Genomic DNA, 15,879 nt, shown 5'->3' on the forward strand with positions numbered 1-15,879 from the left:
CTGTGGTGGTCCGGGCGCCTGTTGGCAGGTCCTGAAGTTTGTCACCTCGGCACTTCAAAAAACTGTTGGATCTGCCAAATCTTCATTTATGGTCCAATTTTTAAAACTTTTTTTTTGTAGATAGTGTCAAAAATCACTACAAAATAGTCCGAGGTATACAATATCTCTAGGGCCTTGAAATTTAATCCGATAATAGCTCAGCTTGAACCATTTGAAATTTTAAAAAGTTATCTCTACCCGTTTTCAAATTACATATTTTTTACTAGTTTTTTTCGACTGTGTATCGGGGCACTCAAAGATGTTGTTGACAAAGTTATACATGCACGAGAAAAAAACCATCACAGCAGAGCAATCATACTTGATGTAAAGAACGCTTTTGTCTTAGGTGGAAAGACGTGATAGACGCCCAACAAAGAATCCTTTGAAGTATAATCAAAAGTTACCTTAGACATAGGAGACCACCGCAGCGTAGAGGTTAGCAAGTCCGCCTATGACGCTGAACGCGTGGATTTGAATCCTGACGAGAACATCAAATGGTTGGTGGTGAAGAATTATGCCATTTGAAAATATGGTTGGCAGCCATGTAAAAAATTTTCCCTAAAGAGGTGTCGCACTGCGGCACACCGTTCGGACTCGGCTATAAAAAGGAGGCTCCTTATCATTGAGCATAAACTTGAACCGGACAGCACTCATTGATATGTGAAAAGTTTGCCTCTCTTCCTTAATGGAATACTCATGGTCAAATTTGCAGAGGTCCGGGCCCAGGACACTCAACAGCTCCGATGGCATCCTAAGGATAAAATTGCCTGACGAGATCTTCCACTTAGCCTACGCAAACGACATTGAGGCAGTCATACCGGCGAGAAACACGTAAGCAGCACAGCGTAAGCGCTCGTGAAACTGGCTACGCGAACGCGGACTAGAGTTGCCTATACACCAAACTGAACTAGTTCTGCTAGGCGATGAATTCGCCTGGAAATAGACATGCGAGTCGACAACGTAGTCATCACGACAAGGAAGGCAGTAAATTACCTTGGAATTCAACTGGATTCTAAACTGATGTTCTGCTCAAAAACCGATTCGAAACTTTTAATGGAAGCTTGTAACAGCATCCTCGAATACGGGTGCCAAATCTGGGCTGATAGCCTTAATGTCAAGCACAAAGCACAACAGCTAATTAGTGTTGAGCAAACCGCCGCACTAAGAGTGACATCGGCATATCGGACCGTTTCGGCTGCTTCAGTGCAGATACCAGCAGAAATGATACCGCTTGACCTACAAGCTAACGTTCTGGACTTGCCAAGGCGAGATTGAACAACAGTGAATCTACCTACCCAAGATTACGGAAATTAAATTAGAGAGGCTACAAGAAAGTGGCATATACGAAACATTCGGGAGATATAACCTATTACGGATAAAAACTAAGGAGGGATTTGAATCAGTCTGCTAAGCAGAGGATGTTATAAAACTTCTAAGAGGGAAGGATCCGAATCAGGTAGGCAGAAAGGGTCTTGCAGATGGCATACGATTAGGCAAAACCCAGGTGTCCCAATGTTAGGTCAGAGAAGACTGAAATCTGATGGTTCACGAGAAAGACGAAGGTAGGCCAATTTGATGCACCACGTTTCCACAATAGCACGATTTCGATGTCTGACGAGGTCAAATACATAGGAGTGATCTTGGACAGGAAACTGAATTGGAAGTGTCATATTCAGTAGCGTACCGAGAAGACTCACAGATGTTGGACACTATGTAGACGGCCGTAGGCTCGAAATGGGTCCTGAATACGAGGATAGTCCAATCTAAGCTCTACAGGAGCGTGATTAGACCAATATTAACATGTGCCTCAGAAGTTTAGTGGACTGTGATGTAGAAAAAGTAAGGATAATACAAAAGGTGTTCAGGCGTTCCTTGGCATAGGCGGAGCGATGAGTACTACGCCCACTAGGGCACTGGAGACTATTCTAGATAACCGGCCCATAGTCGTAGAGATTAAGTGTGAGGCAGCCACTGCGGCTATGAGACTTAAGGCGATGGGAGAATGGATAAGGGATAGGAGCAGGGCATTCCAAAGCGGTATAATCGGAGCTACGATAGGGAACTTGGAATGAATAAAAGAGATATCCAATCGAATACGCGAGATGATACTTGAGGTCGAGGCCGAGACATTGCTGACAGAGGCACAGTCATAGATTGTTATTGCCACCTGGAAGTTCTTGCTACACGGATGGATCAAAGTTAGAGGATAGAGTTAGCCTGGGGACTACATTGAGAACCCAGGGACTGAGATCTGTTTTCAACTGCTTGACCATAATAAGGTCCTGTTTTCGACTGCCTGACCATAATACGGTCACGCAGACGGAAATCAGGGCGATCAAGGAATGCGTTAGGTGATGTGGTGCTAACGCTAGAACGTCGAGTGTCAACATCATTACGGACAGTAAACTGACCTTCAGAGCAATAACAACTTGGAAGGAAAGGTCACCAAAATCGTAGAGTATAAGAATGAGATTTACGCCTTCTCTGAGGATGGCATGATCCCCATCGTTTGGGTTCCAAGCCATAGCGAAGTAAGGGGGAATGAAAGAGCTGACAATTTGGCAATGAAAGCCAGAGGACTACCGTCAATAAACTTGGTTAACCCGAAGCCTTTCGGGGCGACGCTAACCGAGGTAAGTGCGTGGGCGCCAAAGGACTACCGTCATGCTAAGTGCGTGGGCCACAAACCCGTATATGACACTGTGGAACATCGAAACGGTCGGTAGGATGAAGAAAATCCTATGGGGAGTTTTGATTCGTGAAAAGACGAGGCTATTACGGACAGGAATAAAGGAGGAGGTCAGTATAGCTTTCGGTATCATAAGGGGACACGTAGGACTATGAGCACACTTACGTATGTGTAGGGCATGAGGGGATGATGAGACGTTGGAGCATATCCTATGTCACTGTCCGGCTTTCGCGGCTAACAGACACCGGCACTTAGGTGGAAACACAATACCAGACAACAGCCAACTTAGGGGCGTAGTTTGGAAAATAAATAGGAATGTTGTAAGTAGCACGGAATTCCTAATCTAGATTTTCTCTTTCGATGTTACTTTTTAGTATTAAGAGCGCAAAACAAGCCGATCATTAGCTTGGGTTATATCTATAATGGCATGGGGCAGATTAAAATCCGCTTTCCAACCCAATCTAATCCAATTCCAGATATCAAGAACTTTGTTTATGGGAGACATGGGAACGTAAACTATTACATAAGGCAAATGCTGTCCGGACGCGGAAATGTTTTCACAAAATGGGGAAGTCCAGCACTCTTTTTTGCCTCTACGAAGATGAAGAACACCTGGATGACGCTGAGCATATTTTCTTCCATTGCACACGAAGGAAACACGCGGGTTCCTACGAGTAGAAAGTCAGATAGGGCCAATAACTGCAGAAAATATTGGAGACAAAATGATTGGAAGTATTGACAACTGGACCCTAGTAGCAAGATACTGCGAAGGCGTCGGAAGACGAAAGAAAAATTTCTCGTCGAGGCATATGTGATCTCAACAATGGAAGCTTGGACGCAAGCGACAGAATGGACGAACGTGTAGGGACTGATTTGAAAGCCAACTCCAAGTATTGCGAAAACAGTGCCGTGGTGGATTTCATTCTCAGCGGCGATAAGGTGGGTTTTTAGTTGATAAGGCGGCTTGTAAGGCCGACATGAAACATAAGTGACGACTTATGTGCATGCAGCAATGCACTTTCCCATCTTAACCAAGAAAAAAAATTAATCGATAACGATTACCATTAACTGATAACTGTTTAGAGAAAAATCATAACCCTTAACATACATATTATAACTGATAAACAATAATTAATAATCGATAAAGAAAATTTGTAATCGATAACGATAATTTGCAATCGATTAAGATAATTTGTAATCGATAACGATAAATCAAAATCGATAAATAAACAATTTTATTTTGCCAAAAACCACTTTATAGAGAAATAAATATTTATTTTATAGTTAAGTACCACTGTGCCAACTACCCATGTCTTGTTTAATGAGATATTGTGTCGTATTTTTATTTTTATTTGTTTTATTTTTTTTTGTATACACAAGTCGCGTATTTTTTCACATTTTGTTAACACCAAATGTTTATTATGCAATAAACACACAAATTATAAATTAAATATGTCGGCATTACACATATGATAAAAGATGTTTCATTTATGTTTTTCTTCTTTCGTTACATTCAAGCAGGATTGTTGTAAAGGGAGGTATGAAATGGGTCGAATCCCATAAGCATCAGCAATTCAATTAAAAGCACAAAACTAAAACAGTTTTGAAATTAGAACAATCACTATAATGACCAACAACACGAAAGCGATGGGCATGGTGATTAATGCAATCACAGCACTACAGTAGAACACATTCACTTTTCATCACTTGGCTCACTTTGCTCTATAGCAGACTTTGTTCGGGGCCCTAGGCATTGAGTGACAGGCAGAATTAAAAACAGAAAAAATTATGGGTTTTTTTAAGATGGATCCTTTGGTTTAATAGACACTTGTTGTTGTGGCTAACTTTCATTTTTGTTTAATTTTTTTTAATAATATTTTATTTTATTTCTACATTTTACACTATACCTTCAACCACAGTTTCACTTCAATCAAAAAAACTGATTATGTATATTTTTGTTAATATTTCTTTGGCAATTTTCAAAACTGACAATTATATGTACGATTTCATATATATTCGCGTTTTGATTTCGAAATCTTTTATTTTTTTTAATAATTTCCCCCTCCCTTTCTTTTGCTTTTGAATTATCACAGAACAAAAATATGAATTTTCTTTTCTTTTAAATTTTTTGCTTTTCCTCTGTATTTTCAAATTTAAAAAAATTTTCGGCGTAACGGACAACGGTTGTTTTGTTTGCTTTTCGTTCTACTTGAGGCGGTCGTCAAAGTTGGACTGGCCTTTGATTGCGTGAATGCCCACCACCAACCACCATTGGGGGTGCTCAGAGGCTGACCAAATATTTTTTGTTGTTTTTTTTCAAATTTCATTTCTCATGGCGCAGGTAATCTTTTCTTGAAAAGTATGCGCACATTGTCTAATTCTTTTCAAAAAATATAAATTTTCTCAGAATTTCTCAAAATGTTGTGAGTAGCACCAGATGATGATGAGGCTTAATGGCTTTATTGTTGAGAAATAAAATTGTTTAAACATTTTATTTTGTTCTTTTACTTTATGAATTTGGCAAAACAAATGGATTTTTGTAATTTTTTTGTTATAGTGATTTTTTTTAATTTTTTCAAATCTTGTGTACCATGTTTGTAGTTTTCTTTCATTTTGATTTTTTTGACATTCAGAGGGCCAAAGCCAATGTTGTTTTAATACATTGCTGGTGTCATGGTTCTAAAAAGTCCACTGTCTCTCTCTTATGTCGTTATCTGACATTGTTAAAATTACTGTCGGTTTTTTTAATGAAAGCTATGCGCCTTGACACAGCTGTAAGGCCGCTTGATTTATGATCCATCAATGTCTATTTTGTCTGTTTGTATGATGGCTCTTGAGCAACTGCCAGAGGGGTATAGTCGCCTAGATTATCTTTCATTAGGACAAATAATGAAAAATAGCTTTTTTAAGTTTGGGAGATATTTATTTCGTCATTAAATCCTAAGTTTTTAGAATCAAAGGAAAGACAAATGACACGTTCTGAGTATTGCTATCAACATAAAGGCAACATAATAAAAAGACGATATGCAATACGAAATTTCTGACGTGTACCGTTTTATATTTTTCCCGATATAGACATTAGAGTGTTCCAAAGAAAAGCAGTAATTTTTTTAACGCATACATTCCATTTTTTTCTGTTTTTTTTTGTTTTTTTGAAGAATCTTTAGTTTTATATAAAATTGAACTTGATTGAAATTAAATAAAATACATTTAAAAAAAAATTTTATCTAAATTTTGTGCTTATAGAAAATTTCATCGAATTTTACCGTTAACTAGCTGAACTGGCCCCGCTCAGCTGAGCCTTCTTTCATTCTCTAATACCTTTGTTTTAAGCCAATTATTGACATGGTTGGTAAATAAATCCTGTTTGGTGGTATTTTTTTGGGAAAGAGCGGCCCGTCAGTTAATTGGTCCCAAATGTGGATATCAAATTTGTGCTCTCTTCATAAAAACCTTTTCTTTCAGCCCCATAATGTCATGGTCGGTAAATTTGAACAGCTTGGGGTTTTATTGGGGGTGGGCCAGGGCCAGTCACTTGGCCCTAAAAGTTGATATAAGATTCATGCTCTTCTCTTAAATACCTTTTATTTGAACCCCATATTGCCGTGGTCATTAAATAATTCCTGTTTGGGGGGAGTTTTGGGTGTGGGGCGGACCCGCAGTGGATCCGATAGTAGATATGAATTTCGTACAGAACACATCCCAAATGTTGTTCGTATAGAAAATTTTGTCGAAATTTTAATTTAAAAAAAAATTAGCTTAACATTTTGTTTTAAACAAATTTTGCCACCATTTTTTCAAACATCTTGAAATTTTTTCATTTTCATTTTTTGTCTGTTAGGGCGTAGATTATTAAATTTCACAATTTTTGTTTGTTTCTCTTTCGAGACGAGCTAATGATTTTCTTTGCAAATGGAATAGGAAAGCCAGAGATCACAACACACAACAACCACTAAGGCACGCGTTTCGTCTTTGGTTAGAAGACTTTTCAACCATATTAGGTGTGATGATGGTATGTTGCATTTGTATCGTATTTATTGCGAAAAAGCCTTTATGATACAAATACCACATTAACCACGTTCGACAACCCTGTCTATTAGCTGTACTTTAGCCCAATGCATGTATATTCGTGTAATGATAGATTTTTTGTCTGTGACAATTACACTACTTCCATGGTGCACATGATTCTGTGCATGTGATGAATGTTGTATTGATAGCTTCGAACGCTAGACAACTGCAACAGCTCTCACTGATGTTTAATTTTCTAGTAAATTCCGTCAAAATTTTCTCTTTGAAAATTTTTAAAATTTTATTTTTACACAAAACTTTTACCCACCACCAAAGGATGGGGATATACCAATCCAGTTATTCTGTTTGTAACATCTCGAAATATTGATCTGCGATCCATAAAGAATATGTATTCTGGATCTTCTCAACATTCTGATTCGATCTAACCATGTCCGTCCGTCTGCCCGTCTATCGAAATCACGATAGTAGTCGAACGCATAAAGCTAGCCGCTTGAAATTTTGCACAGATACTTCTTATTGATGAAGAACGTTGGGGATTGCAAATGGGTCATATCTGTTCAGATTTGGATATAGCCCCCATATAAACTGATCCCTGGATTTGACTTCTTGAGCCCTTAAAAGCCGCAATTTTCATTCGACTTGGCTGAAATTTGAAACAAAGATTTGTGTCACGACTTTCAACATCCGTGCCAAGTATGATCCGAATCGGTCTATAAACAGATATAGCCCCCATATAAACCGCTGCCCGGATTTGACTTCTTGAGCCCTTAGAAGCCGCAATTTTAATCCAATTTGGCTAAAATATGGAATAAAGATTTGTACTACGCCTTCCAACATCCATGCCAAGTACGAACCGAATCGGTCTATAAACAGATATAGCCCCCATATAAACCGATCCCCTGGATTTGACTTCTTGAGCCCCTATAAGCCTCAATTTTCTGCCAATTTGGCTGAAATTTGAAACAAAGACTTGTGTTACGACTTTCAACATCCATGCCAAGTATGATCCGAATCGGTCAATAAACAGATATAGACCGATCCCCGGATTTGGCTTCGTGACGCTGAACGCGTTCGAATCCTGGCGAGAACATCGGACAAAGCGGTGTTTATTCCCTCTTAATGTTGGCGACATTTGCGAAGTACAATGCCACGCATGATAATTTAAAAAATTTTACCCGAAGAGGTGTCGCACTGCGGGACGCCATTCGGACTCGGCTATAAAAAAACTTGAATCGGAAAGCGCTCATTGATGTGTGAGAATTAGCCCCTTCTCGGTTCCTGGTGGTAATGTTCTCATTAGGGAAGGGATGGCACCTCAGACATTTCGACTCAAATATGGATATCAAATTCGTTCTTTATTCTCAATGGAAATGAAGATCAGTTTAGGAGGTGCTTTAGGGCGTACCCAAAAACACTTGGTTCCAAAATTGGATATCAAATTCGTTTCTTCTCTCAATTACCTTTCATTTGACTCCCATATTGTCATAATGGGTCAAATAACCCATTTGACGTATCTTCAGGAGGAAAAGCGACACCTAGACTTGAACGCAAATGTTAATGTCATATTCGTTATCTACTTCCTAATACCTTTCATGTGAGTCCCATATAGCCATGGTCGGCTAATATGCCCATTTGGGGGTGGGCGACCTTCAATTACTTGGACCATATTTTATGCCATATTTGTAATCTACTGCCTAATACTTTTCATTAGAGTCCCATATTGACATGAACTTCGAATATATCTGTTTAGAGGAGTTGTGTGTGAGGGGGGCCCGCTGGGCACTTGGACCCAAATTTTAATACCATATTCGTTTTCTGATCTCCAATACCATTCATTTAATACCCTTATTGTGCCCATCCGACCACTTTCGGATATGGGTGGCATTTTTTGATAAGGGGGAGGGTCCGCCTATATTTCCTTCAAGAAGAGTAAATCGGTTCAGCCATGTGTCATATAGTCATATTGAGTCTAATAGCGTTTTTGAGGGTTGTCGTGACGCCCTATACTTCGATCTGATTTTTTATGCAAGATTCGAAATCTACTCCCGAATACCTTTCATTTGATACCCATATTAAAATGAACGACCAATATGTCTGTTTGGGGGAGTTTTGGGGTTGGGGTGGCCCGGTGGGTACTTAGACTCAATTTTTAATACCATATTCGTGTTCTACTCTCCAATACCTTCCATTTGATACCTATAATGTCCCCATCTGTCCACTTTTGATTTTGCGCTGTGTTTTTGCCATGAATTTACATGCCAGATTCGTTATCTACTCCCGCATACTTTTCATTTGATACCGATATTGTCCTTATCGGTCCACTTGTGGTTTTGGATGGTGTTTTTGGGGTAACGGTGGAGGGTCCGCCCTCTTCCTTAATCAACAAATTATAAATCCTATTTCTAATTCCTGACCATATTCGAAATTCGATAGTCGAATAAACCTATTTAAAGAGGTTTTGGGGCTGGGGCGGCCACCCATGTACTTGGACCTAACTTTTATTATGAAATTCGTACTCTACTCTAGAATACCTTTCATTTAAATCCCATATTGTCCCGATCGGTCCACTTTTATTTTTGGGTAGTACTTTAGGGGTAAGGGGGAAGGTCCGCCCCCTCCCGATATCAAAAAATTATATAGCCTATGTTTCTTTCCAGACCAACCTACACAATCTGTGAAAATTTCATGATAATCGGTTCAGCCAGTTTTGGGTTAATACGGAACAAACAAACAAACCGATAAACAAAGATGAGTAGATTAGGGAGGCTTTCCCATTCGAAACATGAGGGTTTTTTTGGATAAAGAAGAGTGCCCGCAAATTGAATAATTTTAATAATACTATCATAGAAAATAGATAAGAGGATGTAGCAAGCCTGCGTAATTTAGGCATGGGAATGAGAATTGGAATAGTTTGAGAAGATAAGACGGACGGATATGATTCACTAGGCACTGGTGGAGGTCATACCAGCCCAGAAACGCGTCTACCAATGGTGTGAAATCTATGCCCGATTGTCTGGTAGCTGGCAAGTTATTTTCTTTAATTCATAAAAACAATCTTTCCTTCGACTAATGCAAGAAAGAATAAGAAATAACGTTGAAAATTTATTACAGAAATTTTCGTGAAAATTAAAAAAAAAAAATGTGTTGTTAAAATTTTATTTTTATAGAAATTTCCATCAAAATTTTATTAAATCAGAAATATTGTGCACGTTATTTCTCCCAAAGGGGGAGTGAGTCGAGCTAAGCTGAATAAATATCACCAGAAAATTAGGGATTTGATTGATTACTGTTAAGAAAGAAAAGTTTTTTTTTGTATTTTTATTTTAAAAAAAATTTCATGAAATTTTATTGTTATCAAATATGAATATTAAATTCGTGCTCCACTCTCAAATCCCTTTAATTTGAGCCCCATATTGCCATGGTCGGTAAGTAGTTTGGAGGGTGTTTGTAGCTGGGGCGGCCACTGGCACTTTGCCCTGAAAATAGATATCAAATTCGTGTTTCACTCCCAAATACTGTTGATTTGAGCGGCCCACTGGGTACTTGGATCAAAAATTTAGTACCATATTCGTTTTCTAGCCTCCAATTCCTTTCATTTGATAGGCACAATATGGTGCCTATCAGTCCACTCTTGGTTTTGTATGGCGTTATTGGGGTAAGTGGGAGGGTCCGCCACCATCCGATATCTAAAAAATATATAACCTATGTTTCCTTCCAAAAAAACCGTCTGTGAACATTTTAAGAAAATCGGTTCAGCCGTTTTTAATTCTACGGAACAAACAAACAAATCGAGTCTCATATAGTCATGAGGGGTCTTATGCCCATTTGGGGCCTTTTTTGTGGGGTGGAGTGACCCCTACACTTCGATCTGATTTTGTATGCCAGATTGGTAGTCTACTCCCGGATAGCTTTCATTTGAGCCCCATATTGATATGGACGTACAATTTGTCTGCTTTGGACCCAATTTGTAATGCCATATTCGTATTCTACTCTTCAATACCTTTCATATTGTTCTCATCGGTCCACTTTTGATTTGGGGTGGTGTTTTTGGTGTAACGGGGGAGGTGTCCGGTCCCTTCCAATATCAACAAATTATAAAGGCTATTCCTTCTTCCTGCCTATATTCGTAATCTACTCCCGAATACCTTTCATTTGAGTCACATATTGTCATGCTCGTCCTATAAACCTATTTTAGGATGTTTTGGAGTTGGGGCGGCCCCCCAGCTACTTAGACCCAATTTTTAATATGAAATTCGTAATCTACTCCTGAAAATCTTTTTTTTGAGTCCCATATTGTACACTTTTATTTTTGGGCAGGACTTTCAGGATAAGGGGGAAAGTCCGCCCCCTTCCGATATCAAAAAATTAAATAGCCTAGAACAACCTACACAATCTGTGAAAATTTCAAGGTTATCGGTTGATCCGTTTTTGAATGTAAACGCAACAAACCAACAAACAAACACAAATTCATTTTTATGTATAATGTTTGACAATATGTTATTTTTATACAAAATTTTGTCAAAATTATATTTTATTAAAAAATTTTGTATATTTTTTTTAATGGAAAGTTTAATGGAAATCATTTTTAATGAAAATTCCGTCGACAATTTTTTTATAAAATATTCATTAACTTTAGAAAGTAGAAATCGATAAAATATTTTAAAGGTACTGCCCAGAGTTTTAAGACATCTCGGATTCATATTATTTAAATTGTTTCGGATATTTGTTATATACCATCAAATTCTTGTTGCCAGGTTCGGTTGAATGGGTAACCTACAATAAAGGCTTGCTAACTCGGAGGCCAGTTTTGGCCCATGGTAATACCCTTAGAAGAAATGTGATCAAAAGACGAGATAGGAAGATGAAGAATATAAAAAGGGAGCACAGAGCAAGCGTCTAACTGACACGGCCACTTGTATATGCATCCTCGGAGGAGCGCCGGTTCAAGACCACCAAAGTGTCAACTAGGTATGTGGCAACTATTTTCCATTCACATATTCCCACCTCGCCACCGACTTCGCACCGGCCATCACCTCTGCTAAATAATTAGAAAGTTTCAGTTTCGTCTAAATTTTATCTTTATATGTAGAAAATTTTGGAAAACATTTAATTTTACATAATAAAATGTACGCCGTTACTCGGGGCGTATGTTTAATATACCCTAAGAAATGCTCACAGCAATCATACGCACTGATGGCTTGTGAGAATATATTTTGGATATATTTTTGATAATGCCACATTTGATGGGATATTTCTAATATATCCACAAAAACCCTTAGCCAATTCTCAATAATATTGAACCAATTTTTAAATTAATAATATATTATTTTGACAAATAGAAGACTATTTGCAATTTAAAAACCTTTAAAGGGTTAAACCTTAAGTCATAATCATTGGTGACCGTAACAACTAAAAATTATGCATAATATTTAAAAATGGATGATTTTTAGTCAAACTGACTCAATATTTTCCTTGGCATTGTTTCAAATCATAAATTCTTGGGGAGGACTCATATACACATATAAGTGCTCACCATTGTTGGTGCAATAGAGTAGGTTAAAGGAAACATAAAAAATTCTATAGAGATGAAAAATTGAAAAAATTTCCCACGGAATTAAAATTTTTTGCAAAATTTCTTGTAGAAATGAAATTTTGCCAATAACTCCTTTATAAATGAAATTTTGACAAAATTTCCTATAGAAATTAAAGTTTGACAAAATTTCCAATGAAAATAAAATTTTAGGAAAATTTTAAGAAAATTTCCTATAGAAATGAAATTTTTTAAATTTTGACAAAATTTCCTATTGGACTGAAAATTTGACAAAATTTCCTATAGAATTGAAATTTTGACAAAATTTCCTATAGGACTGAAATTTTGACAAATTTTCCTATGGAAATGAAATTTTGACAAAATTTCCTATGGAAATGAAATTTTGACAAAATTTCCTATAGAAATGAAATTTTGACAAAATTTCCTATAGAAATGAAATTTTGACAAAATTTCCTATAGAAATGAAATTTTGACAAAATTTCCTATAGAAATGAAATTTTGACAAAATTTCCTATAGAAATGAAATTTTGACAAAATTTCCTATAGAAATGAAATTTTGACAAAATTTCCTATAGAAATGAAATTTTGACAAAATTTCCTATAGAAATGAAATTTTGACAAAATTTCCTATAGAAATGAAATTTTGACAAAATTTCCTTAGAAATGAAATTTTGACAAAATTTCCTTAGAAATGAAATTTTGACAAAATTTCCTATAGAAAGAAATTTTGACAAAATTTCCTATAGAAATGAAATTTTGACAAAATTTCCTATAAAAATGAAATTTTGACAAAATTTCCTATAGAAATGAAATTTTGACAAAATTTCCTATAGAAATGAAATTTTGACAAAATTTCCTATAGAAATGAAATTTTGACAAAATTTCCTATAGAAATGAAATTTTGATAAAATTTCCTATAGAAATGAACTTTTGACAAAATTTCCTATAGAAATGAAATTTGACAAAATTTCCTATAGAAATGAAAATTTGACAAAATTTCCTAGAGAAATGAAATTTTGACAAAATTTCCTATAGAAATGAAATTTTGACAAAATTTCCTATAGAAATGAAATTTTGACAAAATTTCCTATAGAAATGAAATTTTGACAAAATTTCCTATAGAAATGAAATTTTGACAAAATTTCCTATAGAAATGAAATTTTGACAAAATTTCCTATAGAAATGAAATTTTGACAAAATTTCCTATAGAAATGAAATTTTGACAAAATTTCCTATAGAAATGAAATTTTGACAAAATTTCCTATAGAAATGAAATTTTGACAAAATTTCCTATAGAAATTAAATTTTGACATAATTTCCTTGGAAATGAAATTTTCACAAAATTTCCTATAGAAATGAAATTTTGATAAAATTTCCTATAGAAATGAAATTTTGATAAAATTTCCTATATAAATGAAATTTTGACAAAATTTCCTATAGAAATGAAATTTTGACAAAATTTCCTATAGAAAGGCAATTTGGACAAAATTTCCTATAGAAATGAAATGTTGACAAAATTTCTCATAAAAAAGCAATTTTGACAAAATTTGCTATAAAAATTAAATTTTGGCTAAAATATGTATAGAAATGAAATTTTGACAATATTTTTCCACAGCTTTGCCATAGGGTCCCATAACGCACCTGCTCTAGTGTTCATAAGTACATCTAATATACATTCACCTAATATGAATATGTGTATATGATGTTTTTGCTTCTTTTATTATAATTTTCTTTTTGTTCAAGCAAAAGTTAAACGAAAACGACAAAACCCAAAAACGCAAAATAACATCGAGCGAAATTTGTTTGTACTACTCCGTCATCAGTCTTAATATAACTTTTAAGGTCTTTTAGTTGCGTATGTTCCGCAACTATATTTAAATTCGAGAAATGTTAAAAGTGAATTGAAGAAATGAAAAGCAATAATTCGAGCTAATATTTTTTGATAAAGGTTTTATTTGTCAACATTAATTATCCTAGGCAATGCAAAGAACAAAAAACTACCTATATGATAGAATAACATTAATTGGGAAAAATTTGGTGCATACAAAAAATGTCAAGTGTTAATAGTTTTTTCATTAATTCTTATAAGGCATATTGTTGTATTGTTAATTGAATGAAACAATACAAAATTTTGAAATACTTGTTTGACAAAGGGCCAACGAAAATTTGGCGACAGATCTTTCTGTGTAAATAGAATATATTATCTAAATATTACAAATTTTGTTGTAAATTCTATTTGTATAAGCGTAGAGGCAATCCTAAAGACTTTGTCGTTGACTTTTCTTGTCCAGGGTCAAAATATATTTTGGAAGATGACATAAATCATTTATCTTATTTTCACAGTATTTAGGATAGCTTTTATTATTATACAGTAGCGAACAAAAAAATTAGGACAGCTACAGTGAAAAGGAAATTAAAAAAAAATCACCATATCATATGCGATTAGTGAATATAATGAATACATTAACTACACCTAATATACCCACAACTCAACCTTACGCCATTTTGGCAGATTTAAATTTTAAAAATTCATATTATTTTTGTTCTGCTATATTTTTTTTTTGAATTGTACACAAAACTTATTTAATTTAAAATACTTTTAAGGTTTTTTAGTTTTCCATAAATTCAAATAAATTATTTCCACTTACCATTCAAACTGCAGCGGCAGTATGTCGATCTCATTTTCATCGGTATCGATTTTGACAAAAAATGTCGCTCTTTCGTTCGGCAAACATCGTACTAATGAACTCGAATTTTCGCTAAATGATATATTTGGTGGATTCTTGTTACTAGAACCTTGAGAATTCTCTCCACCTTCTATAATACCCAGAGGAAAACTATGGGTTCCTGAAAAAACGAAAAAAAGTAGAAGCTTTAATAAAACAGTTATACAAAATTTAAAAAATATATAAGTGATATTTTCATACCCTACACCACTACTGTCATACAGGGTATTACAACTTAGTGAATTAGTTTGTAACACCCAAAAGGAAGAGAGATAGACCCATTGATAGGTATACCGATCAACTCAGAATCACTTCTGATTCGATTTAGCTATGTCCGTCTGTCTGTCTGTCCGTTTGTCAGTCTTTCTGTCCATGTTAATTTGTGTACAAACTACAAGTCGCAATTTTCACCGATCGTCTTCAAATTTTGTATAGGCATGTTTTTCGGCCAAGAGACGAAGTCTATTGAAATTGGAAAAAATCTGTTCAGATTTGGATATAGCTCCCATATATATGTTCGTCCGCCGCGGCAAAAAACATGGTAGTTAGTAGCACCAAATTTCAACATTAAAATATTCACAAAGCCACATGGCTGTCACCCGATCAAAACATGAGAAACCAAATTGATCACGTTTTGATAGGTGGAAGGCATTCATCCAGCGTGTTAGATGTACGATCGATCCGTGGAGCGAATATAGATTCGGATCATTACCTTGTTGCAGCAAAGGTTCGCACCTGTTTGAACATGGCGAGGAAAATATGATCGGACACTGCACGGAAGCTGGACATTGAAAAGCTGCAAACACAACAAATGCCAGCGGCATACTCCACTCGACTAACCCAAC

General features: G+C 35.8%; 1 protein-coding gene across 5 annotated transcripts in view; it reads right to left on the reverse strand.

The window, feature by feature from the left end:
* The window catches only part of LOC106080969 (myosin light chain kinase, smooth muscle), a 171,629-nt gene that overhangs the window by 142,798 nt on the left and 12,952 nt on the right, over positions 1-15,879 (reverse strand). For all 5 annotated transcript variants that reach the window (XM_059368416.1, XM_059368415.1, XM_059368420.1 and 2 more), the window contains exon 2: positions 14,957-15,155. In XM_059368416.1, coding sequence (XP_059224399.1) covers positions 14,957-15,155 — 199 coding nt within the window. The remainder of the gene's footprint in view (positions 1-14,956; positions 15,156-15,879) is intronic.

This window comes from Stomoxys calcitrans, chromosome 5 (genome assembly GCF_963082655.1).
Source record: "Stomoxys calcitrans chromosome 5, idStoCalc2.1, whole genome shotgun sequence".
Classification (NCBI taxonomy): Eukaryota; Metazoa; Arthropoda; class Insecta; order Diptera; family Muscidae; genus Stomoxys; species Stomoxys calcitrans.